We start from the raw sequence: 27,367 nt of genomic DNA, 5'->3' as shown, positions 1-27,367 counted from the left end.
AAGGTCAAAGGTCAAAATAATATTGTATTTTTCTTTCCTAAAACTTAAACCTTCGTTAAAGTTTAATTTAACTTTTTTAATATTGAACAAAGCAACTTCATATTTGGCATACATGTGTATCTCCTGGAGCTCCACATTTTGAGTGGTGAAGGGTCAAGGTCATCCTTCAAGGTCAAAAATAAAAATAAAATAATTTCATTTCTCCATACAATCTCTTACTTCTTGTTGAGCTGCACATTTTGAGTGGTGAAAGGTAAAGGTCAACCTTCAAGGTGTAGTAATAAGCTTTAAAGGGAGATAATTTTCTATACCTGCAAAATGATAAATAGCAATTGTATTTAAAAGCAGCGCAGTGGGGGGGGGGCATTGTGTTTCTGACGAACACATCTCTTGGTTTAACCATGTATGTATTAAATAAACAATTATTTTTTAGATATTCCCCCAAATATCTGTTCCTCACCTGTATTTGTTGTTATAGGCAAACAAGTGAGTTCACCACAGTCCTCTTCCACCCCTGCCACTGTCTCGATCATGACTTCAGCAGGGCCTGTCCAGGGCGGCCAGTCGCAGTGTGTCCAATTGAAGCAGTTGCAGGAGCAGCAAGCCATCGTCGCCCATCAGCAAGCCCAGCTGCAGTCCTCTCAGACGCAGCTGGAGCCAGAAGCTCAAGGTCAGCAGCCTAAGCAGATCGAGCAGATCAAAATGCATGTGCGTAAAGTGTCATCCAAGATAAGCCTGTGCAGTCCGCACGGGCTAATCCGGGACGACACTTTCCGCCTAAACTGGATTTTCGCTAAAAAGAGATATCATTTAAACAAAAAATTCCATAAAAAGCGGAAATTTTTGTCCCTGAAAAGCCTGTGCAGACTGCACCGGCTAATCTGGGATGGCAATTTATGCACAAGCATTATGCCCAGTTTTATCAGAACACAATTCAATTTATACATCTAAGTTTTTAGCTGAGAAATGGGGCCAAATAATGAAATTTCAGCACCAAATAAACCCAAACAAAATCATTGAATATTGTCATAATGATGAAGTCGAACTTATTGTTAAACATATGCAATTAAGAATAAATTGAACATCATTAAGCGTAATGATCAAATTGTGACTACATCCAAAAGTCTGTTGTGTTAATCAGTTTTGGGAATAGGAAATTCAATGATTTCGCAATTGTAAGGGACCTCAAATTGTGAAATAGGAGGAGCCATATTGCTTACTTGATGGCCAAGGTAACATTTTGATATCAAATATCCAAAAACAGCACTTCTATTGTTAAACTTGTTGTTACATCAATGTCAATGAATTTAGAAAAAAATATATGTCCCCCACTATGGTAGTGGGGGACATATTGTTTTTGCCCTGTCTGTTGGTTGGTCTGTTTGCGCCAACTTAAACATTTTGCAATAACTTTTGCTATATTGAATATAGCAACTTGATATATAGCATGCATGTGTATCTCATGGAGCTGCACATTTTGAGTGTTGAAAGGTCAAGGTCATTCTTCAAGGTCAGAGGTCAAATATATGTGGCCCAAATCGCTTATCTTATGAATACTTTTGCAATATTGAAGATAGCAACTTGATATTTGGCAAGCATGTGTATCTCATGGAGCTCCACATTTTGAGTGGTGAAGGGTCAAGGTCATCCTTCAAGGTCAAAAATTAAAATAAAATAATTTCATTTCTCCATTCAATCTCTTACTTCTTGTTGAGCTGCACATTTTCAGTGGTGAAAGGTCAAGGTCAACCTTCAAGGTCAAAGGTCAAAATATATAAAAACATAAATTTTCATAACTTTTTTAATATTGAACACAGCAACTTCATATTTGGCATACATGTGTATCTCATGGAGTTGCACATTTTGAGTGGTGAAAGGTCAAGGTCATCTTTCAAGGTCAAAGGTCAATTTTTTTATTTTTTTTTCCATTTCTCCATTCAATGTCTTACTTACTTCTTGCGGAGCTGCACATTATGACTTCTGCTGACACCACACACACCGACGACCTCTGTTCTATTTATAGACAATACATGTGGGTGTGTCACCACACCCACCCACCGTAGATTGTCCTCTCATAGTTCATCATTACACACGGGGGTTTGTATAACAGTATATATTAAAGAGTTGTTGTTGTACTATGTTTTTGTTGTGTGTAATAGCAATGTTCTACCCCTTGCTATCTTATAAGTGGTTGGCGTGTCTGCTCTAGCAGAATAATTTGATAAGATTGAAATAGTTGCAACAGTTTTTTATTTAACAACGTATATACATTTTTATGAGATACCTTCTCGTAATCATTTAGACAGTGTTCATTCTCAATATCCAGTTGGCAAGCGGTCATTTTCCAATACAACATATGTACAAATAATCATTATCCCTCGCAATTGTCCAACATATTTACAAATTAAATTGTGCAATACAACGTATAACAGTGTCCCACAAAGAAACAATATTCATTTCTTATCACCCTTCTTGAAGTACGTCTTGATGGTTTTCACGCGCTTCCGCTTTGGTGAGTCCGGCGACGGACTGTTGATGACAATGGTTTTGTTAATCTTGTTCGCAATCCATACCCCATCTTGAGTATCTTCGTCTCCGTCTGATTTTAATCTGCATATTGGTGGACTCTCTCTGGCCAGCTCTTCCGCTTCCATCATATCCGCCGCTGTCGGACAGTACTGGGCTTGTTGGTAAACTAAGTCCTCTAGGGTTAGTCCCGGCCTTTCGTCGTAGGACGAGTCGTAAGTCACTCGTTGGGCGCATTGAATCGGCTCTTCTTCGGATTCTATCTCCGATATGTAGTCTGCGCTCTCGAAGGCTTTTACTATCGTCTGATCTAACGCCTGTTCCAGATCTGTATCTGTCATATCTTCTATGGTCATTCCTGTCTTCTTCTCGAATTGACGGATCTGTCCAAATATTCCTTGCCAATACTCTGGGCTTGGGTTTTGGAATAATTTGCTAGCCATTTCATTTCTTTGAGTCCTGGGAAGATGTACATCCTGTTCCTGAGTGGATTCGCTTCGTTCGCGAAATGATCCCATATGAGAGCGTTGCTGGATAGGAGAATGGGTGTTCTGGGTAGTAGTTGACAAGGCTTGTTCTTGATGTTGACCTGTGAAGGCTCTCCCCCGAAGATCTCTTTGCATTTGTTCGCCACGTCTATAGTCGTAATGGTTAGCTCGCTGACGAGGCCGACGAATTTGTTGACCAAGTTCTGCCACTTGAATTCCACAGATTCGCTCGTCTGTCCAACCAGAGACATATCGGAAAGAAGTGAACGAAAGATCCATGTTTTGCCGGCGTTGGAGTCGCCCTGCAAGTAAATAGTGTTCTTTTAAGCTGACTGTTTGCACATGACTTTGTATACAGCTTTGATGAATTGGAATTTATTGACTTTCTGATTGTGAAACCACTTGCCGAGGACCTCTACAGTTTCATTGTAAGGTAAGTAGAGCTCTTTGTTTTCTATCTTCATATTTATGATAATGTCAATATAGTCATTGTCATTGACTTGCGCGAGCAAGTGCAGATCTTCTGCGGCTGAGAGAAAGACTTTCCAGAGTACGGGAGTGCTCTGAGCTGCTCAATTTGGAAGATATCAGTGGCGTCACCTCCTCTGCATATCGCAACAAATAGTTCATCTGATGTTAGACGGTTATACTTTGTCATCAGATTCTTTGCGGCATCGATGTTGATGGATGACCTTGACGGCTTTTGTCGCTGCAGTGCTGTTTTCTCCCCTCATTATGTCATTGATTGACAGGGTAGCCGACGGTGGGGTCTTTAGGTCTGCTTTTGTAGTCTGCCGGATCCATGTAGTACATTGACAAGATGGGGGCATCTGGTTTTCAGCCGGTCTCTTCCATTTTCTTTTGTCATGCCAGCTTCCGTAGAAGGCACGGTCATCATTTCTGATGTTTCAGATTCAGTTTCAGATTTAGTTAATCTCTTGGAATGTTAGCTGAGCAATCATGGGTTACTGTATAGCTCTGAATGGAGTCTTCATTGATTGCATGTTTCGTGATAAGTCTGTTATCTGTCACCATACTCAAGTACAGTTTCTTACTACCGGGTATTACTAGCATTTCATTGTCATTAGGAATGTCTGACCAATTTACTTTTCGTTTCTCGCCATTAGATAGTCGTTGCCAGATGTTTTGAGGACTACCAGGAAGTAATTGTAGCACTTGTTTTATTGGGAATATTTGTACTAACAATTTTCCATATCGTTTAGATGTCTGGTCAAATGTTGTGTTTGTGGAAGTTTCCAAGTGTGTGGCCCTTCCGAGTCCCCTGATATGAATGTCATTTGTAGTCTCGTAGTTGGTACACTAATGTCCCCTTGTAGTTTGTCTTGATACGAGAATTGTATGAAGTTGTGTTTGAAGATCTTCTCAAATGCCCGCATATAGTCAAGTACATGCTGTATAGGTCTGTTATTATATTCGAACAGGTTATCTCTACCAAATTGATGGTCATTTATTAATATAGATTTGAACGTTTGCGCAACATTGTTTATAGTAAAAGAATCATGATATTTAGTCCAATTTAAAATATCGTAATCTAGGGGTGTTAGATTAACAGTTCTAATAGATAATGTCTGTGGCCTTGAAAATTTGTTAAAAGGTATTACGGGTTCCATACCTATGGTTTCCTCTTCTTTTCTGGAATAAAGCTGATTTCGTCTGGACCCGCAAACCGTTTATGGGACACCTCCCTGGTCGATGGGTCGTACCCGTCGTCGATGATCTTGATTGTGGCGTCTGCGTATGTATAAGGTACCGTGGTATTGTATGTAAAGTAGTTTGGAATCTTCGTTGCGACGAGTAATGCCGAAGTTACTGCACCAGCGCTGTCAAAGGACTGATTTCCATCGACGCTCTTGTAGTACTCGTCTCTAGCTTTCTTTGTCACCTTGTCGATTACTGCTGTTTTGGCTACCCTCGCTTTCACTCTCATGTCGTTGATTGGTTGGATTTCTATGGCCTGCTGTAACACAGATGCAACAGGGAACATGACATCAGGTTTAACTTTAACGTCAGTGAGTACTTTACGCATTTCCTGTGTCAGTGCGTCCGTCTTAGCTTGTATTGATGCTCGTTCGGGGTTACGTGTGTATGTATTTACGTCCGCCCGTTTGGTTCCTGGCTTATATGGATAGACCCATTTGCCCGTCATTTTATTACGATATTTCTGTCCCGACCGGTTAGCCTTACTTTGATCTGAACCGCAAGTATCTGAATGTGTCAGGCCTTGGCCTATCACAATACCCTTAGAAGTAAAGTCAATTTCCACTGGTATGTGAGTAGCGTCCATGTCCGATATAGGCACCCCAGATACGTTAATTATAGGTTTACCATCCCCATCCTGTATGAACTCAACGCCTGCATCATCACTTACAGTTTCTAATATTGTCTGACATGCCTCTTTTGAATCATTGGTCATTCCAGTGTCTGAGTATGGGTCAAACCTATCGTCAATGATCTCATTGCCATCAGTATCCATTTGGCCCTGTCTTAATAAGTTTGCTATACCCTCCCTGCATGCTGCTTGTTCGTTTAATGTGGGCCTGATTAAATTAATTCTAGTCATGATCGAGACAGTGGCAGGGGTGGAAGAGGACTGTGGTGAACTTACTTGTTTGCCTATAACAACAAATAGTTGCAACAGTTTTTTATTTTACAACGTATATACATTTTTATGAGATACCTTCTCGTAATCATTTAGACAGTGTTCATTCTCAATATCCAGTTGGCAAGCGGTCATTTTCCAATACAACATATGTACAAATAATCATTATCCCTCGCAATTGTCCAACATATTTACAAATTAAATTGTGCAATACAACGTATAACAGTGTCCCACAAAGAAACAATATTCATTTCTTATCACCCTTCTTGAAGTACGTCTTGATGGTTTTCACGCGCTTCCGCTTTGGTGAGTCCGGCGACGGACTGTTGATGACAATGGTTTTGTTAATCTTGTTCGCAATCCATACCCCATCTTGAGTATCTTCGTCTCCGTCTGATTTTAATCTGCATATTGGTGGACTCTCTCTGGCCAGCTCTTCCGCTTCCATCATATCCGCCGCTGTCGGACAGTACTGGGCTTGTTGGTAAACTAAGTCCTCTAGGGTTAGTCCCGGCCTTTCGTCGTAGGACGAGTCGTAAGTCACTCGTTGGGCGCATTGAATCGGCTCTTTTTCGGATTCTATCTCCGATATGTAGTCTGCGCTCTCGAAGGCTTTTACTATCGTCTGATCTAACGCCTGTTTCAGATCTGTATCTGTCATATCTTCTATGGTCATTCCTGTCTTCTTCTCGAATTGACGGATCTGTCCAAATATTCCTTGCCAATACTCTGGGCTTGGGTTTTGGAATAATTTGCTAGTCATTTCATTTCTTTGAGTCCTGGGAAGATGTACATCCTGTTCCTGAGTGGATTCGCTTCGTTCGCGACATGATCCCATATGAGAGCGTTGCTGGATAGGAGAATGGGTGTTCTGGGTAGTAGTTGACAAGGCTTGTTCTTGATGTTGACCTGTGAAGGCTCTCCCCCGAAGATCTCTTTGCATTTGTTCGCCACGTCTATAGTCGTAATGGTTAGCTCGCTGACGAGGCCGACGAATTTGTTGACCAAGTTCTGCCACTTGAATTCCACAGATTCGCTCGTCTGTCCAACCAGAGACATATCGGAAAGAAGTGAACGAAAGATCCATGTTTTGCCGGCGTTGGAGTCGCCCTGCAAGTAAATAGTGTTCTTTTAAGCTGACTGTTTGCACATGACTTTGTATACAGCTTTGATGAATTGGAATTTATTGACTTTCTGATTGTGAAACCACTTGCCGAGGACCTCTACAGTTTCATTGTAAGGTAAGTAGAGCTCTTTGTTTTCTATCTTCATATTTATGATAATGTCAATATAGTCATTGTCATTGACTTGCGCGAGCAAGTGCAGATCTTCTGCGGCTGAGAGAAAGACTTTTCCAGAGTACGGGAGTGCTCTGAGCTGCTCAATTTGGAAGATATCAGTGGCGTCACCTCCTCTGCATATCGCAACAAATAGTTCATCTGATGTTAGACGGTTATACTTTGTCATCAGATTCTTTGCGGCATCGATGTTGATGGATGACCTTGACGGCTTTTGTCGCTGCAGTGCTGTTTCTCCCCTCATTATGTCATTGATTGACAGGGTAGCCGACGGTGGGTCTTTAGGTCTGCTTTTGTAGTCTGCCGGATCCATGTAGTACATTGACAAGATGGGGGCATCTGGTGTTTCAGCCGGTCTCTTCCATTTTCCTTTTGTCATGCCGAGCATTCCGTAGAATGCACTGGCGGCGCCTTCTTCAGATTCTTCAGATTCATTTTCTGATTGTAGTTAATCAGCTTGGTTTAAGGTTATCTGAGCAGCCATCTCGATGTCTGTTAGCTGGTGCTTGAACAGAGCCAGTTCTGAGTCTCTCAGGTACATTCCAAGCAGTCTGTTTTTGAATTCAAGGTTGTTAACTCCCATGAAGACTCGTGGACCTGTCAACATATGGATGTAGAATTCTTTGTGTCTTACTATCTTAGCTGTCTTGACCATGGCAATTTTTGATACTTTGTTCCGTATCGTCCGCCAATTGTTGTTTCTGTATAGATGGTTGGATGAATCGTTCTGAGTCAGTACGTGGATATGGAAGCCATTGATCCTACACGCGTCATCAGTTGTTCCGTCGTGCATGAATAATGCACATATGTTCTTATTCAAGAACCGTTTGAGGGTGTTCACATGCTCTGCATCGTTCTTTGACATTTCTTGATATGTTTGGATCGGTGTGGCCCAGTTTGTCACTGTGAATTGAAGCATACGGTATTTGTTGCCATCTTTGCTTACTTTATCTAGGTGTTTATTGCTGACATACTCTGTGCAGAGGATGTTCTGCCTGTTTCTCATCTCCTGATTGCGCTCATTTAGTTTGACAATCTTAGGACTTATGGTACTGGGGTTGAAGTACTTCTTCACTTTGTCTCCTGAAATGATGACGCTATACATTTTCTCTTCGTCGTATTTGGATAAGAAGCGCTCCTCGAAAGACGCTTCATGCTCCCTCTGGATATGTACTCCATTGTTGAGGCCATTATCCTATAGATTCTGGATCCGGCTTATCTGGAATGTTTAATGGTGTTTGAGAAATTTGTAACACAGGTGTCCATGATTTATTCAGTATTGTCACGTTGTCCAGTAATGTCTTTTTTACTGTATTCATAGCGTTCTCCATGTCCTTGTCTGTCTTTATTAAGTCTGTTATTGCGCTAGGGTTTATCCGAACGTTGTTGAATTTTGTTACTCCAGTTATTGGAGTGAACTCTTTACTTTGGGGAGTAGGTCCCGCACCAGGTACGTATATTGAGGGTACTCCAGATACTAAGTATTGTGGTTTCAGTCCTTGTTGTAGTGTAAGGCTATTTACTGCGCTTAAACAGTCCAATTTGATTATTGTAAAGTCTTCCAAACATTTCAGGATATGTCTCCATTAGGTATGGTACTACCATTCGTTTAAGATAAGTATTCACATACTGTTGCATATTGGTTATATTGATTACGTTGTGTTGAGTTATTTCTAGCGTGTTAGCTAGTGTAATGCCATTTGTATGTACAGTTGTTTCTGATGCTAACATTCTAGCTTGTAAAGCTTCCAGTAGGTCAGTGTTTTTCTCTACAGTTGCCTGTAAGGCTAATGCTTTCGTAATGTCCAGTGTTTGTATTTTTGTCAGTTTATCGTCCAGTACTTGATATTGTCTTTTGCATGTATCTATTTCCAATTGATTAGTATTTATTAGTCTGTCTCTGTTTTTATCTTCCACTTCCTCTTTGCCTAATAATGCGTCTATAGCTTTATTTACTCCATCTGTTGCTTCTTTTGATAACCTTTCCGTTGCAGCCCCTACTACAGCGTTTACTGTTGATGATACTAGAGAGCTTACAGTTCCCTGAATTAATCCCTCTACTGCTGAATTTACTAAGTTCCCTTCTGTTGTTACAGCTGCTGCAATTGATGCGGCAGCTACGTCACCCCCACTGTTGCTGCTGCTTGAATCCCTACCCCCTAATAATCTTGCCCATATACCCTCTCCCCCTCCCGTTACAGTTACTTCTGATTCAGACATCCCGTCTTTAATTGTCTTTTGTAATTTTGTCAAGAAGTCGGGTGGTATGTTTAAATTGAATGTAGATTGTGTGATAGTAGGAGTAGCTACTGGAGGTGATGATGTCGGAGTCTTTTCAGGTGTCTCCTCTAGTTTTCGTATTTTATTTTCTAGTATTGTATGTTTTCCGTATAGATCGTCTAGTCTTCGTTTTTGTGTTTGTATTGATTTATCTAATGTACCTAGTGTTTCTGTCAGTTTATGTCTATAATTCCATACAGCGTCCATATGTATCATTGCCATAGAATAGAATCACGTGTTTGAACTCAACATCATTGCATTTTGATCAAAGGTAATTGTTCCGGTGTTGTCACCTACGTTGTTGTTAGTTTGTCTGACTGCGAATTGATCCATTGTATAAGCAAATATATCTTCTCCTAATTGCCAGTTAGATTGCGCGTATATCTCAGGTGATCCAATCATTTGAAATGTATTGTTTATTAACAACAGTTCGTCTATTTTAGTTCTTGTAAGGATCGTACCTATTACGTACGTATGTAAGTCTGTTTCATTTACAGGAGGACAGTTGTTGACTATGTCCCACTGAAAGGAAACGGTCATCATTTCTGGTGTTTGAGTATTTAGTTTCAGATTTGTATCTCTTAGGAATGCATAGCTTGTAATCATGGGTAACTGTATAGCTCTGAATGGATCTTCATTGATTGCATGTTTCGTGATAAGTCTGTATCTGTCACCATACTCAAGTACAGTTTCTTACTACCGGGTATTACTAGCATTTCATTGTCATTAGGAATGTCTGACCAATTTACTTTTCGTTTCTCGCCATTAGATAGTCGTTGCCAGATGTATTTTGAGGACTACCAGGAAGTAATTGTAGCACTTGTTTTATTGGGAATATTTGTACTAACAATTTTCCATATCGTTTAGATGCCTGGTCAAATGTTGTGTTTTGTGGAAGTTTCCAAGTGTGTGGCCCTTCCGAGTCCCCTGATATGAATGTCATTTGTAGTCTCGTAGTTGGTACACTAATGTCCCCTTGTAGTTTGTCTTGATACGAGAATTGTATGAAGTTGTGTTTGAAGATCTTCTCAAATGCCCGCATATAGTCAAGTACATGCTGTATAGGTCTGTTATTATATTCGAACAGGTTATCTCTACCAAATTGATGGTCATTTATTAATATAGATTTGAACGTTTGCGCAACATTGTTTATAGTAAAAGAATCATGATATTTAGTCCAATTTAAAATATCGTAATCTAGGGGTGTTAGATTAACAGTTCTAATAGATAATGTCTGTGGCCTTGAAAATTTGTTAAAAGGTATTACGGGTTCCATACCTATGGTTTCCTCTTCTTTTCTGGAATAAAGCTGATTTCGTCTGGACCCGCAAACCGTTTATGGGACACCTCCCTGGTCGATGGGTCGTACCCGTCGTCGATGATCTTGATTGTGGCGTCTGCGTATGTATAAGGTACCGTGGTATTGTATGTAAAGTAGTTTGGAATCTTCGTTGCGACGAGTAATGCCGAAGTTACTGCACCAGCGCTGTCAAAGGACTGATTTCCATCGACGCTCTTGTAGTACTCGTCTCTAGCTTTCTTTGTCACCTTGTCGATTACTGCTGTTTTGGCTACCCTCGCTTTCACTCTCATGTCGTTGATTGGTTGGATTTCTATGGCCTGCTGTAACACAGATGCAACAGGGAACATGACATCAGGTTTAACTTTAACGTCAGTGAGTACTTTACGCATTTCCTGTGTCAGTGCGTCCGTCTTAGCTTGTATTGATGCTCGTTCGGGGTTACGTGTGTATGTATTTACGTCCGCCCGTTTGGTTCCTGGCTTATATGGATAGACCCATTTGCCCGTCATTTTATTACGATATTTCTGTCCCGACCGGTTAGCCTTACTTTGATCTGAACCGCAAGTATCTGAATGTGTCAGGCCTTGGCCTATCACAATACCCTTAGAAGTAAAGTCAATTTCCACTGGTATGTGAGTAGCGTCCATGTCCGATATAGGCACCCCAGATACGTTAATTATAGGTTTACCATCCCCATCCTGTATGAACTCAACGCCTGCATCATCACTTACAGTTTCTAATATTGTCTGACATGCCTCTTTTGAATCATTGGTCATTCCAGTGTCTGAGTATGGGTCAAACCTATCGTCAATGATCTCATTGCCATCAGTATCCATTTGGCCCTGTCTTAATAAGTTTGCTATACCCTCCCTGCATGCTGCTTGTTCGTTTAATGTGGGCCTGATTAAATTAATTCTAGTCATGATCGAGACAGTGGCAGGGGTGGAAGAGGACTGTGGTGAACTTACTTGTTTGCCTATAACAACAAATAGTTGCAACAGTTTTTTATTTTACAACGTATATACATTTTTATGAGATACCTTCTCGTAATCATTTAGACAGTGTTCATTCTCAATATCCAGTTGGCAAGCGGTCATTTTCCAATACAACATATGTACAAATAATCATTATCCCTCGCAATTGTCCAACATATTTACAAATTAAATTGTGCAATACAACGTATAACAGTGTCCCACAAAGAAACAATATTCATTTCTTATCACCCTTCTTGAAGTACGTCTTGATGGTTTTCACGCGCTTCCGCTTTGGTGAGTCCGGCGACGGACTGTTGATGACAATGGTTTTGTTAATCTTGTTCGCAATCCATACCCCATCTTGAGTATCTTCGTCTCCGTCTGATTTTAATCTGCATATTGGTGGACTCTCTCTGGCCAGCTCTTCCGCTTCCATCATATCCGCCGCTGTCGGACAGTACTGGGCTTGTTGGTAAACTAAGTCCTCTAGGGTTAGTCCCGGCCTTTCGTCGTAGGACGAGTCGTAAGTCACTCGTTGGGCGCATTGAATCGGCTCTTTTTCGGATTCTATCTCCGATATGTAGTCTGCGCTCTCGAAGGCTTTTACTATCGTCTGATCTAACGCCTGTTTCAGATCTGTATCTGTCATATCTTCTATGGTCATTCCTGTCTTCTTCTCGAATTGACGGATCTGTCCAAATATTCCTTGCCAATACTCTGGGCTTGGGTTTTGGAATAATTTGCTAGTCATTTCATTTCTTTGAGTCCTGGGAAGATGTACATCCTGTTCCTGAGTGGATTCGCTTCGTTCGCGACATGATCCCATATGAGAGCGTTGCTGGATAGGAGAATGGGTGTTCTGGGTAGTAGTTGACAAGGCTTGTTCTTGATGTTGACCTGTGAAGGCTCTCCCCCGAAGATCTCTTTGCATTTGTTCGCCACGTCTATAGTCGTAATGGTTAGCTCGCTGACGAGGCCGACGAATTTGTTGACCAAGTTCTGCCACTTGAATTCCACAGATTCGCTCGTCTGTCCAACCAGAGACATATCGGAAAGAAGTGAACGAAAGATCCATGTTTTGCCGGCGTTGGAGTCGCCCTGCAAGTAAATAGTGTTCTTTTAAGCTGACTGTTTGCACATGACTTTGTATACAGCTTTGATGAATTGGAATTTATTGACTTTCTGATTGTGAAACCACTTGCCGAGGACCTCTACAGTTTCATTGTAAGGTAAGTAGAGCTCTTTGTTTTCTATCTTCATATTTATGATAATGTCAATATAGTCATTGTCATTGACTTGCGCGAGCAAGTGCAGATCTTCTGCGGCTGAGAGAAAGATTTTTCCAGAGTACGGGAGTGCTCTGAGCTGCTCAATTTGGAAGATATCAGTGGCGTCACCTCTGCATATCGCAACGAATAGTTCATCTGATGTTAGACGGTTATACTTTGTCATCAGATTCTTTGCGGCATCGATGTTGATGGATGACCTTAACGGCTTTTGTCGCTGCAGTGCTGTTTCTCCCCTCATTATGTCGTTGATTGACAGGGTAGCCGACGGTGGGTCTTTAGGTCTGCTTTTGTAGTCTGCCGGATCCATGTAGTACATTGACAAGATGGGGGCATCTGGTGTTTCAGCCGGTCTCTTCCTTTTTCCTTTTGTCATGCCGAGCATTCCGTAGAATGCACTGGCGGCGCCTTCTTCAGATTCTTCAGATTCATTTTCTGATTGTAGTTCATCAGCTTGGTTTAAGGTTATCTGAGCAGCCATCTCGATGTCTGTTAGCTGGTGCTTGAACAGAGCCAGTTCTGAGTCTCTCAGGTACACTCCGAGCAGTCTGTTTTTGAATTCAAGGTTGTTAACTCCCATGAAGACTCGTGGACCTGTCAACATATGGATGTAGAATTCTTTGTGTCTTACTATCTTAGCTGTCTTGACCACGGCAATTTTTGATACTTTGTTCCGTATCGTCCGCCAATTGTTGTTTCTGTATAGATGGTTGGATGAATCGTTCTGAGTCAGTACGTGGATATGGAAGCCATTGATCCTACACGCGTCATCAGTTGTTCCGTCGTGCATGAATAATGCACATATGTTCTTATTCAAGAACCGTTTGAGGGTGTTCACATGCTCTGCATCGTTCTTTGACATTTCTTGATATGTTTGGATCGGTGTGGCCCAGTTTGTCACTGTGAATTGAAGCATACGGTATTTGTTGCCATCTTTGCTTACTTTATCTAGGTGTTTATTGCTGACATACTCTGTGCAGAGGATGTTCTGCCTGTTTCTCATCTCCTGATTGCGCTCATTTAGTTTGACAATCTTAGGACTTATGGTACTGGGGTTGAAGTACTTCTTCACTTTGTCTCCTGAAATGATGACGCTATACATTTTCTCTTCGTCGTATTTGGATAAGAAGCGCTCCTCGAAAGACGCTTCATGCTCCCTCTGGATATGTACTCCATTGTTGAGGCCATTATCCTATAGATTCTGGATCCGGCTTATCTGGAATGTTTAATGGTGTTTGAGAAATTTGTAACACAGGTGTCCATGATTTATTCAGTATTGTCACGTTGTCCAGTAATGTCTTTTTTACTGTATTCATAGCGTTCTCCATGTCCTTGTTTGTCTTTATTAAGTCTGTTATTGCGCTAGGGTTTATCCGAACGTTGTTGAATTTTGTTACTCCAGTTATTGGAGTGAACTCTTTACTTTGGGGAGTAGGTCCCGCACCAGGTACGTATATTGAGGGTACTCCAGATACTAAGTATTGTGGTTTCAGTCCTTGTTGTAGTGTAAGGCTATTTACTGCGTTAAACAGTCCAATTTGATTATTGTAAAGTCTTCCAAACATTTCAGGATATGTCTCCATTAGGTATGGTACTACCATTCGTTTAAGATAAGTATTCACATACTGTTGCATATTGGTTATATTGATTACGTTGTGTTGAGTTATTTCTAGCGTGTTAGCTAGTGTAATGCCATTTGTATGTACAGTTGTTTCTGATGCTAACATTCTAGCTTGTAAAGCTTCCAGTAGGTCAGTGTTTTTCTCTACAGTTGCCTGTAAGGCTAATGCTTTCGTAATGTCCAGTGTTTGCATTTTTGTCAGTTTATCGTCCAGTACTTGATATTGTCTTTTGCATGTATCTATTTCCAATTGATTAGTATTTATTAGTCTGTCTCTGTTTTTATCTTCCACTTCCTCTTTGCCTAATAATGCGTCTATAGCTTTATTTACTCCATCTGTTGCTTCTTTTGATAACCTTTCCGTTGCAGCCCCTACTACAGCGTTTACTGTTGATGATACTAGAGAGCTTACAGTTCCCTGAATTAATCCCTCTACTGCTGAATTTACTAAGTTCCCTTCTGTTGTTACAGCTGCTGCAATTGATGCGGCAGCTACGTCACCCCCCACTGTTGCTGCTGCTTGAATCCCTACCCCCTAATAATCTTGCCCATATACCCTCTCCCCCTCCCGTTACAGTTACTTCTGATTCAGACATCCCGTCTTTAATTGTCTTTTGTAATTTTGTCAAGAAGTCGGGTGGTATGTTTAAATTGAATGTAGATTGTGTGATAGTAGGAGTAGCTACTGGAGGTGATGATGTCGGAGTCTTTTCAGGTGTCTCCTCTAGTTTTCGTATTTTATTTTCTAGTATTGTATGTTCTCCGTATAGATCGTCTAGTCTTCGTTTTTGTGTTTGTATTGATTTATCTAATGTACCTAGTGTTTCTGTCAGTTTATGTCTATAATTCCATACAGCGTCCATATGTATCATTGCCATAGAATAGAATCACGTGTTTGAACTCAACATCATTGCATTTTGATCAAAGGTAATTGTTCCGGTGTTGTCACCTACGTTGTTGTTAGTTTGTCTGACTGCGAATTGATCCATTGTATAAGCAAATATATCTTCTCCTAATTGCCAGTTAGATTGCGCGTATATCTCAGGTGATCCAATCATTTGAAATGTATTGTTTATTAACAACAGTTCGTCTATTTTAGTTCTTGTAAGGATCGTACCTATTACGTACGTATGTAAGTCTGTTTCATTTACAGGAGGACAGTTGTTGACTATGTCCCACTGAAAGGAAACGGTCATCATTTCTGGTGTTTGAGTATTTAGTTTCAGATTTGTATCTCTTAGGAATGCATAGCTTGTAATCATGGGTAACTGTATAGCTCTGAATGGATCGTCATTGATTGCATGTTTCGTGATAAGTCTGTATCTGTCACCATACTCAAGTACAGTTTCTTACTACCGGGTATTACTAGCATTTCATTGTCATTAGGAATGTCTGACCAATTTACTTTTCGTTTCTCGCCATTAGATAGTCGTTGCCAGATGTATTTTGAGGACTACCAGGAAGTAATTGTAGCACTTGTTTTATTGGGAATATTTGTACTAACAATTTTCCATATCGTTTAGATGTCTGGTCAAATGTTGTGTTTTGTGGAAGTTTCCAAGTGTGTGGCCCTTCCGAGTCCCCTGATATGAATGTCATTTGTAGTCCCGTAGTTGGTACACTAATGTCCCCTTGTAGTTTGTCTTGATACGAGAATTGTATGAAGTTGTGTTTGAAGATCTTCTCAAATGCCCGCATATAGTCAAGTACATGCTGTATAGGTCTGTTATTATATTCGAACAGGTTATCTCTACCAAATTGATGGTCATTTATTAATATAGATTTGAACGTTTGCGCAACATTGTTTATAGTAAAAGAATCATGATATTTAGTCCAATTTAAAATATCGTAATCTAGGGGTGTTAGATTAACAGTTCTAATAGATAATGTCTGTGGCCTTGAAAATTTGTTAAAAGGTATTACGGGTTCCATACCTATGGTTTCCTCTTCTTTTCTGGAATAAAGCTGATTTCGTCTGGACCCGCAAACCGTTTATGGGACACCTCCCTGGTCGATGGGTCGTACCCGTCGTCGATGATCTTGGATGTGGCGTCTGCGTATGTATAAGGTACCGTGGTATTGTATGTAAAGTAGTTTGGAATCTTCGTTGCGACGAGTAATGCCGAAGTTACTGCACCAGCGCTGTCAAAGGACTGATTTCCATCGACGCTCTTGTAGTACTCGTCTCTAGCTTTCTTTGTCACCTTGTCGATTACTGCTGTTTTGGCTACCCTCGCTTTCACTCTCATGTCGTTGATTGGTTGGATTTCTATGGCCTGCTGTAACACAGATGCAACAGGGAACATGACATCAGGTTTAACTTTAACGTCAGTGAGTACTTTACGCATTTCCTGTGTCAGTGCGTCCGTCTTAGCTTGTATTGATGCGCTCGTTCGGGGTTACGTGTGTATGTATTTACGTCCGCCCGTTTGGTTCCTGGCTTATATGGATAGACCCATTTGCCCGTCATTTTATTACGATATTTCTGTCCCGACCGGTTAGCCTTACTTTGATCTGAACCGCAAGTATCTGAATGTGTCAGGCCTTGGCCTATCACAATACCCTTAGAAGTAAAGTCAATTTCCACTGGTATGTGAGTAGCGTCCATGTCCGATATAGGCACCCCAGATACGTTAATTATAGGTTTACCATCCCCATCCTGTATGAACTCAACGCCTGCATCATCACTTACAGTTTCTAATATTGTCTGACATGCCTCTTTTGAATCATTGGTCATTCCAGTGTCTGAGTATGGGTCAAACCTATCGTCAATGATCTCATTACCATCAGTATCCATTTGGCCCTGTCTTAATAAGTTTGCTATACCCTCCCTGCATGCTGCTTGTTCGTTTAATGTGGGCCTGATTAAATTAATTCTAGTCATGATCGAGACAGTGGCAGGGGTGGAAGAGGACTGTGGTGAACTTACTTGTTTGCCTATAACAACAAATAGTTGCAACAGTTTTTTATTTTACAACGTATATACATTTTTATGAGATACCTTCTCGTAATCATTTAGACAGTGTTCATTCTCAATATCCAGTTGGCAAGCGGTCATTTTCCAATACAACATATGTACAAATAATCATTATCCCTCGCAATTGTCCAACATATTTACAAATTAAATTGTGCAATACAACGTATAACAGTGTCCCACAAAGAAACAATATTCATTTCTTATCACCCTTCTTGAAGTACGTCTTGATGGTTTTCACGCGCTTCCGCTTTGGTGAGTCCGGCGACGGACTGTTGATGACAATGGTTTTGTTAATCTTGTTCGCAATCCATACCCCATCTTGAGTATCTTCGTCTCCGTCTGATTTTAATCTGCATATTGGTGGACTCTCTCTGGCCAGCTCTTCCGCTTCCATCATATCCGCCGCTGTCGGACAGTACTGGGCTTGTTGGTAAACTAAGTCCTCTAGGGTTAGTCCCGGCCTTTCGTCGTAGGACGAGTCGTAAGTCACTCGTTGGGCGCATTGAATCGGCTCTTTTTCGGATTCTATCTCCGATATGTAGTCTGCGCTCTCGAAGGCTTTTACTATCGTCTGATCTAACGCCTGTTTCAGATCTGTATCTGTCATATCTTCTATGGTCATTCCTGTCTTCTTCTCGAATTGACGGATCTGTCCAAATATTCCTTGCCAATACTCTGGGCTTGGGTTTTGGAATAATTTGCTAGTCATTTCATTTCTTTGAGTCCTGGGAAGATGTACATCCTGTTCCTGAGTGGATTCGCTTCGTTCGCGACATGATCCCATATGAGAGCGTTGCTGGATAGGAGAATGGGTGTTCTGGGTAGTAGTTGACAAGGCTTGTTCTTGATGTTGACCTGTGAAGGCTCTCCCCCGAAGATCTCTTTGCATTTGTTCGCCACGTCTATAGTCGTAATGGTTAGCTCGCTGACGAGGCCGACGAATTTGTTGACCAAGTTCTGCCACTTGAATTCCACAGATTCGCTCGTCTGTCCAACCAGAGACATATCGGAAAGAAGTGAACGAAAGATCCATGTTTTGCCGGCGTTGGAGTCGCCCTGCAAGTAAATAGTGTTCTTTTAAGCTGACTGTTTGCACATGACTTTGTATACAGCTTTGATGAATTGGAATTTATTGACTTTCTGATTGTGAAACCACTTGCCGAGGACCTCTACAGTTTCATTGTAAGGTAAGTAGAGCTCTTTGTTTTCTATCTTCATATTTATGATAATGTCAATATAGTCATTGTCATTGACTTGCGCGAGCAAGTGCAGATCTTCTGCGGCTGAGAGAAAGACTTTTCCAGAGTACGGGAGTGCTCTGAGCTGCTCAATTTGGAAGATATCAGTGGCGTCACCTCCTCTGCATATCGCAACGAATAGTTCATCTGATGTTAGACGGTTATACTTTGTCATCAGATTCTTTGCGGCATCGATGTTGATGGATGACCTTGACGGCTTTTGTCGCTGCAGTGCTGTTTCTCCCCTCATTATGTCGTTGATTGACAGGGTAGCCGACGGTGGGTCTTTAGGTCTGCTTTTGTAGTCTGCCGGATCCATGTAGTACATTGACAAGATGGGGGCATCTGGTGTTTTAGCCGGTCTCTTCCTTTTTCCTTTTGTCATGCCGAGCATTCCGTAGAATGCACTGGCGGCGCCTTCTTCAGATTCTTCAGATTCATTTTCTGATTGTAGTTCATCAGCTTGGTTTAAGGTTATCTGAGCAGCCATCTCGATGTCTGTTAGCTGGTGCTTGAACAGAGCCAGTTCTGAGTCTCTCAGGTACACTCCGAGCAGTCTGTTTTTGAATTCAAGGTTGTTAACTCCCATGAAGACTCGTGGACCTGTCAACATATGGATGTAGAATTCTTTGTGTCTTACTATCTTAGCTGTCTTGACCACGGCAATTTTTGATACTTTGTTCCGTATCGTCCGCCAATTGTTGTTTCTGTATAGATGGTTGGATGAATCGTTCTGAGTCAGTACGTGGATATGGAAGCCATTGATCCTACCCGCGTCATCAGTTGTTCCGTCGTGCATGAATAATGCACATATGTTCTTATTCAAGAACCGTTTGAGGGTGTTCACATGCTCTGCATCGTTCTTTGACATTTCTTGATATGTTTGGATCGGTGTGGCCCAGTTTGTCACTGTGAATTGAAGCATACGGTATTTGTTGCCATCTTTGCTTACTTTATCTAGGTGTTTATTGCTGACATACTCTGTGCAGAGGATGTTCTGCCTGTTTCTCATCTCCTGATTGCGCTCATTTAGTTTGACAATCTTAGGACTTATGGTACTGGGGTTGAAGTACTTCTTCACTTTGTCTCCTGAAATGATGACGCTATACATTTTCTCTTCGTCGTATTTGGATAAGAAGCGCTCCTCGAAAGACGCTTCATGCTCCCTCTGGATATGTACTCCATTGTTGAGGCCATTATCCTATAGATTCTGGATCCGGCTTATCTGGAATGTTTAATGGTGTTTGAGAAATTTGTAACACAGGTGTCCATGATTTATTCAGTATTGTCACGTTGTCCAGTAATGTCTTTTTTACTGTATTCATAGCGTTCTCCATGTCCTTGTCTGTCTTTATTAAGTCTGTTATTGCGCTAGGGTTTATCCGAACGTTGTTGAATTTTGTTACTCCAGTTATTGGAGTGAACTCTTTACTTTGGGGAGTAGGTCCCGCACCAGGTACGTATATTGAGGGTACTCCAGATACTAAGTATTGTGGTTTCAGTCCTTGTTGTAGTGTAAGGCTATTTACTGCGTTAAACAGTCCAATTTGATTATTGTAAAGTCTTCCAAACATTTCAGGATATGTCTCCATTAGGTATGGTACTACCATTCGTTTAAGATAAGTATTCACATACTGTTGCATATTGGTTATATTGATTACGTTGTGTTGAGTTATTTCTAGCGTGTCAGCTAGTGTAATGCCATTAATATGACAAATACATATTAATTTATGAGTATATGATGCTTACTTGAGAAGAGTATTAATGAATGTAGGAATTTTTAATTGTTTTTATATATGTCACTTAATTTAAACGAAAATTGGCATTAATATGCCCTGTAATACTAATTAAAAGAGTGTTGCAGTATATTTATGCCCCCCTTCGAAGAAGAGGGGGTATATTGCTTTGCACATGTCAGTCTGTCTGTCAGTCCGTCCACCAGGTGGTTTCCGGATGATAACTAAAGGAACGCTTGGGCCTAGGGTCATGAAACTTAATAGCAACATTGATCATGATTCGCAGATGACCCCTATTGATTTTGAGGTCACTAGGTCAAAGGTCAAGGTCACGGTGACTCGAAATGGTAAAATGTTTTTTGGATGATAATTCAAGAACGCATACGCGGCAAACAGGGCGAACTCTGAACAATATAACTGAAGCAACTGGTCTGTAATCCTAAATCTATAATTATCAGTCCAATGAAACATCATTTGAGTAAAATACAGTGGATCAGTAAAAATATTATCAGAATATGAGATTTTTTTGTATATTTTGTATATTAAATATTGTGTTAATGTTTAATTTTGTTGATTAATATAAATATAAGCAGGACAGGGGAGGTAATACACTATTATATCTTTCTTATATACAGGGGAAACAAATGCAATAAGTTTAAATTTCATGTTAAATAGAGAATATTTGTTCATGTCAATGTGAGATCATTTGTTATTTTTTTCATTGTCCCTTGACATATTGCTTTTATATTTTGCATACTTGTTTACCAACATCACCCCCAACCTATAAACAGGAGCAGACAACTCTATCAAGCATTTTGTCATAATTATTGCCCCTTTTATACTTGCATATATTTGATAAATCTATGTTAAAGTTTGCGTACTACCCCAAATATTTTGTATATCCTTTGACATATTGCTTTTATATGTTGCATACTTGTTTACCAACATGACCCCAACCTATAAACAAGAGCAGACCAATGTATCAAGCATTTTGAAATAATTATGGCCCCTTTTACACTTAGATAATTGAACATTTTGCTTAAATTGCTATAACTTTATTTTTTGGGTGGTGCGGTGGTCGAGTGGTAACACTCTGGTCTACCATTCCAGAGGTCCCCGGTTAAAATCCCAGCCGGGGCACTGGAAATTTCAGAAATGCTTCAAGTGTTTCCCACCCAACTAGAGATGTACTGGTATGAAACCCAGGTAATTCTAGTGTGTATCGGTGCTATACACTGAGCACGTAAAAGAACCAAGGTATCTATTCGCAAAGAGCTAGGGTATCTCACCCGGATTCCTTGTATCCCAATACTGTCTCTTCTGCTTGCTGTCTCTTCAGCAAAACCAAAGGACCCCATTGGAAATAAGTGCTTGCACTTTCATGGGTTATCCTTGACCGCAAGGTCAAAATAAATACATACATACATACATTTATGATCACATTTTATTATTACTTTGACAAAACAACACTTACCTGAATACCACAATGGATTCCACCCAAACAATACCCCACGCCCCTACCAGAATCCCTTCCCCCCCAACCTCAACCCCCCCCCCTAAAAAAAATTATTTTTTAAACATTATAATAAATTACCCCACCCCACATTATACCCCCATCTCACCCCCTCATCCCCCCTACCCCCCCCATTTTTTTTAAACATCTAATAGATTACCCCACCCCACATTAAACCCCCCTCTCAACCCCCTAACCCTTACCCCCCCCCCATTTTTAACCAGGTTTTCCGAAGGAAAAAACTGGTTATTAGATTGGCGAATGCGGGCGGGCTGGCTGGCTGGCTGGCTGGCGGGCTGGCTGGCGGGCTGGCGGAATAAGCTTGTCCGGGCCATAACTATGTCGTTCATTGTCAGATTTTAAAATCATTTGGCACATTTGTTCACCATCATTGGACGGTGTGTCGCGCGAAATAATTACGTCGATATCTCCAAGGTCAAGGTCACACTTTGAGTTCAAAGGTCAAAAATGGCCATAAATGAGCTTGTCCGAGCCATAACTATGTCGTTCATCGTCAGATTTTAAAATCATTTGGCACATTTGTTCACCATCATTGGACGGTGTGTCGCGCGAAATAATTACGTCAATATCTCCAAGGTCAAGGTCACACTTTGAGTTCAAAGGTCAAAAATGGCCATAAATGAGCTTGTCCTGGCCATAACTATGTCATTCATTGTGAGATTTTAAAATCATTTGGCACATTTGTTCACCATCATGGGACGGTGTGTCCCACGAAAGAATCACGTCAATATCTCCAATGTCAAGGTCGCCACGACTAAAAATAGATTTAAAAAAAAAAAAAACTTACAAAGGGGGTTAATTTTTTTTGGTCATTTCAAAAGTTCAGTTTGAGTGTTCTCCCTTTATCATATTTTTTTTCACAATGAAAACCTGGTTTTGTGACAATTTTGTCCCTTGTTTTTTAAATATCTAATAAATTACCACACCCCACATTATTAAACCCCCCTCTGGACTCCCCCCTACCTCCCTCCCCCTCCCCCAAAAAAACATCCCCCCTCTTACTCCCCCCTACCTCCCCCCAAAAAAAAAACATCATCTAATAAATTACCACACCCCACATACCCCTCTCACCCCCAACCCCCATCCCACCCCCTCCCATTTTTTTTAAACATTTATAAATTACCACACCCCACATTATACCCCCCTCTCACTCCCCCCTACCCCCCCCCCCAAAAAAAAAAAAATAATTTTTTTTTGTGTGTAAAACATCTAATAAATTACCACACCCACATTATACCCCCTCTCACGCCCCCCCCCCCAATAAAAAAATAAAATAAATAAATTTAAACATCTAATAAATTACCACACCCCACATTATACCCCCTCTCACCCCCACTCCCTCCTACCCCCCCACCCCTCCAAAAAAAAGAATTTGTTTAAACATTTAATAAATTACCACACCCCACATTATACCCCCCTCTCCACTCCCCCCTACCCCCACCCCCATTTTTTTAAACATCTAATAAATTACCCCACCCCACCCCCCAACCCCCCCCCCCCAAAAAAAAAATTTTTTTTTTTTTTGTTCCTTTTTTTATTTTTTAAAAGATGGTCTAATAAATTTTTGAATCTGAACAATTTCCCCATGATGGCTTACGTTATACTGTCAAGCACTCGAATAGTCACAAGGTCAAAGGTCAAGGTCACAGTGACTTGAAATAGTAAAATGGTTGCCAGATGATAACTCAAGAATGCTTAGGCCTAGGATCATGAAACTTCATAGGTACATTGATCATGACTGGCAGATGACCCCTATTGATTTTCAGGTCACTAGGTCAAAGGTGAAGGTCACAGTCACTCTAAATAGTGCAATGGTTTCCGGATGATAACTTACATTAGGTCAAAGGTCAAGGTCAAAGTGACGAAAAACGTATTCACACAATGGCTGCCACTACAACTGACAGCCCATATGGGGGGCATGCATGTTTTACAAACAGCCCTTGTCTAATATACCTTACTATATCAACTGCAGGTGCTAGAAGAGGACTCTAGTAATACTAACATGTTTAAGGTGTGTGGTTATACGTGTAATAGGAATGATTTCTTAAAGAAACACATGAGGTTGCATTCAGGAGAAAGACATTACAAGTGTGAGGTGTGTGGTTATGCATGTAACCAGAAGTGTGACTTTAAGAGACACATGAGGACACATTCAGGAGAGAGACGGTACATGTGTAAGATTTGTGGTAAAGAATTTACAGGTAGTGATCAGTTGATGAAACACTTAAGGATACATACGGAAGAAAGACCGTACACGTGTAAGGTGTGTGGTAAATCATTTTACCAGAGTGCTCATTTAAAACAACATATAAAGATGCATTCAGGAGAAAGACCTTACATGTGTGAGGTGTGTGGTAAAGCATTTAAAAGGAGCGGTATCTTGAAGACACACATGAGGATACATACAGGAGAAAGACCGTACGAGTGTGATGTGTGTGGTAAAGCATTTAAAAGGAGTGGTATCTTGAAAACACACATGAGGATACATACAGGAGAAAGACAGTACAAGTGTGATGTGTGTGGTAAAACATTTATATCAAGTTGTTACTTGAAGACACACATGAGGATACATACAGGAGATATACCTTACAAGTGTGATGTTTGTGGTAAAGCATTTATATCAAGTGGTGACTTGAAAGCACACATAAGGATACATACAGGAGAAAGACCGTACAAGTGTGATGTGTGTGGTAAAGCATTTACACAGAATAGTACATTGAAGGCACATACGAGGATACATACAAGAGAAAGCCCGTTCACGTGTGAGGTTTGTGGCTGTGCGTGTAAACAGAGAGGTACCTTGAAGAAACTCATGAGGTTGCATACAAGAGAAAGACTTTACAAGTGTGAGGTGTGTGGTTATGCTTTAAACCAAAGTGGTGACTTGATAGATGACATGAAGACACATTCAGAAGAAGGACTGTTCATGTGTGGGGTTTATGGTAAAACATTTAAACAGAGTGGCAACTTGAAGAAACACATGAGGACACATACAAGAGAGAGACCGTACATGTGTGGAGTGTGTGGTAAAGCATTTCCAAAAAGTTGTAACTTGAAAACACACATGAGGATACATACAGGAGAGAGACCGTACAAGTGTGAGGTGTGTGGTTTTGCATGTAACCAAAGTGGTTCCTTGAAGAAACACATGGTGTTACATAAAGGAGAAAGACCATTCAAGTGTGAGGTTTGTGGCTATGCCTGTTATCAGAGTGATGAATTGACAGATCACATGAGGTCACATGCAAAGGAAAAACTGTGTGAGGTGTGTGGAAAAGAATTTAAACTAAAGGGTAACTTGAAGACACACATGAGGATACATACAGGAGAGAAACCATACAAGTGTGATGTGTGTGGGTATAAATGTAACCAAAATGGTACCATGAAGATACACATGAGGTTACATACAGGAGAAAGACCGTACAAATGTGAGGTGTGCGGTGAAGCATTCAAACAGAGTGGTAACTTGACAGAACACACGAAGACACATACTGAAGAAAGACCCTACATGTGTGAGGTGTGTGGTCATGCATTTAGACAAAGCTGTAACTTGAAGACACACATGAGGATACATACCGGAGAAAGACCGTACAATTGTGAAGTGTGTAGTAAAGCATTTGCAGAGAGTCAAACCTTGAAAGCACACATGAGGATCCATACAGGAGATGGACCTAACAAAAGTGAGGTGCGTGGTTATGCATGTAAGCAAAGTAGTGACATACAGGGGAGAAACCGTACAAATGTGACGTTTGCGATGAAACATTCAAACATGATACCTGGATCAAACACATGAGGACACATACTGGTGAAAGACCATATAAGTGTGTAGTGTGTGGCTATGCATGTAACCAGAGTGGTGTCTTGAAGGTACATATGATTGAGGATACATACAGGAGAGAGACCATACACGTGTGAGGTGTGTGGTATAGCATTCAGACTAAGTGGTAACTTGCAGACACACATGAGGATACATACAGTAGAGAGACCGTACCAATGTGAGGTGTGCGGTGAAGCATTCAAACGAAGTGGTAACTTGCAGACACACATGAGGACACATACAATAGAGAAACCGTACAAATGTGAGGTGTGTGGTGAAGCATTCAAACAGACTGCTTACTTGATCAGACACATGAGCACACAAACTGGTAAAAGACCATAGAATTGTAAGGTGTGTGGCTATGCATGTTACCAGAGTGGTTCCATGAAGAAACACAGGAGGTTACATTGAGGAGTAAGACCTTCGAAGTGTTAGGTGTGTGGCTATGCATGTCACTAGACTTGCGACTTGACGAATCACATGAGATTGCAAACAAGAGAACTAGTGGTCTGAAATAAGTTAACTGCATGTCGTTAATACGTTTGTGTTTAATGAGTTATGTGTTATATGTAACGTGTGTTAAGTTCAGTTTTCACATTCATTAAAGATCCTTCAATTAAGTAAAGAAAAACATGTCATGCATGATATAGCGAATGGTAATGGTAGAAAAATTAATCAAATGATTCTTTCGGCAATTTTATGCAAAACAATAATGTTGTAGAGAGCTTTAGAATATGGAATTTGACTGTACAATTTTATTCTTAGAATTATGAAAGCATGTTCAACTTGTTATAAATGACCATATTGACGCTTTCTGGTTTTCAAACTGTTTCCAATGGAATTATAAACTTATCTAAAGTCTTAGAAGTTTTGGATTTTGCATTTTGTTGCGGCCAGACGTCTTTTACACCATACAATAATGTAGAGCAATATGTATTGTGACCATTTAACCATAAAGCATTATCTAGACAAAGTTTTATAAACAAATGGATTATTTAGAATGGCATACTGTTTAAGGTCACATGAGCACAAAGTGCTCAATGGGGAGCTTTTAGGAAACCCTGTGGCCTGTAATTCAGTGCATATGTTAATGTTCTGGTCTTACTACTCCTGCTATATGACGGCAGATTGTATGTAAACTTCATGAAATATCTTTGGATGACATATTTCAGTAATATTCAGCGCATTTCAATACATTGCGTTGTTTGGTCAACAGAGCTAAAAATAGATTTTTTAAATGAAAACATGAATTTCTCTGAAACCATGAGGGTCATGATGGCTAATTTAATATTTGGTGTTGATAATCTTCTAATGGTCCACTACTTAATTTCCTCTGGGGTCGATCATTACGGCATAAATATAGACTTGTAATTTGAAAAATTTGTTTCAATTATATGTATTTATTGAAAACTTCAAAAATCCTTTTGTTTGAAATCTTATGGCCCTAATATCTATTATTTTGCATCAAATTGTGGTTCAGTACCATGGTTGTTCAAAACATGCTAATACGGTCAAAACGGTCTACCCGCCCTTGTGGTACTCTGTTTTTAGCTCACCTGAGCACAACGCCTTTTGTCCGTCGTCCGTCATGCAACGTCAACAATTGCCTTGTTCACTCTCTTGAGGCCACATTTATTGTCCAATCTTCATGAAATTTGGTCAGAAGATT

General features: G+C 40.5%; 1 protein-coding gene across 2 annotated transcripts; it reads left to right on the top strand.

Moving 5' to 3' along the window:
* The first annotated feature begins 517 nt into the window (after positions 1–517).
* LOC127856423 (zinc finger protein 836-like) lies at positions 518–25,981 on the top strand. Of its 2 annotated transcripts, none has more exons than XM_052392620.1 (2): positions 518–670; positions 23,854–25,981. In XM_052392620.1, exon 2 carries the CDS (start codon positions 23,884–23,886, stop codon positions 25,672–25,674), a length of 1,791 nt encoding a protein of 596 aa, XP_052248580.1. In that variant the 5' UTR covers positions 518–670; positions 23,854–23,883; the 3' UTR covers positions 25,675–25,981. The 2 variants fall into 2 exon arrangements, with proteins under 2 accessions (XP_052248580.1, XP_052248579.1); XM_052392619.1 differs by lacking the exon at positions 518–670 and adding an exon at positions 21,314–21,553.
* Positions 25,982–27,367: the final 1,386 nt, after the last annotated feature.

Source organism: Dreissena polymorpha, chromosome 13 (assembly GCF_020536995.1).
Source record: "Dreissena polymorpha isolate Duluth1 chromosome 13, UMN_Dpol_1.0, whole genome shotgun sequence".
NCBI classification, from domain to species: domain Eukaryota; kingdom Metazoa; phylum Mollusca; class Bivalvia; order Myida; family Dreissenidae; genus Dreissena; species Dreissena polymorpha.
The sequence above is the reverse complement of the archived record's forward strand: the minus strand, read 5'-3'. Positions and strand labels throughout refer to the sequence as shown.

Coding starts and splice junctions, on each gene's coding strand:
- LOC127856423 (XM_052392619.1), top strand. CDS start 21,503: ATGCTTCAAGTGTTTCCCACCCAACTAGAGATGTACTGGTATGAAACC. Junction 21,554..23,853: donor TGTACTGGTATGAAACCCAG/GTAATTCTAGTG, acceptor TATCAACTGCAG/GTGCTAGAAGAGGACTCTAG.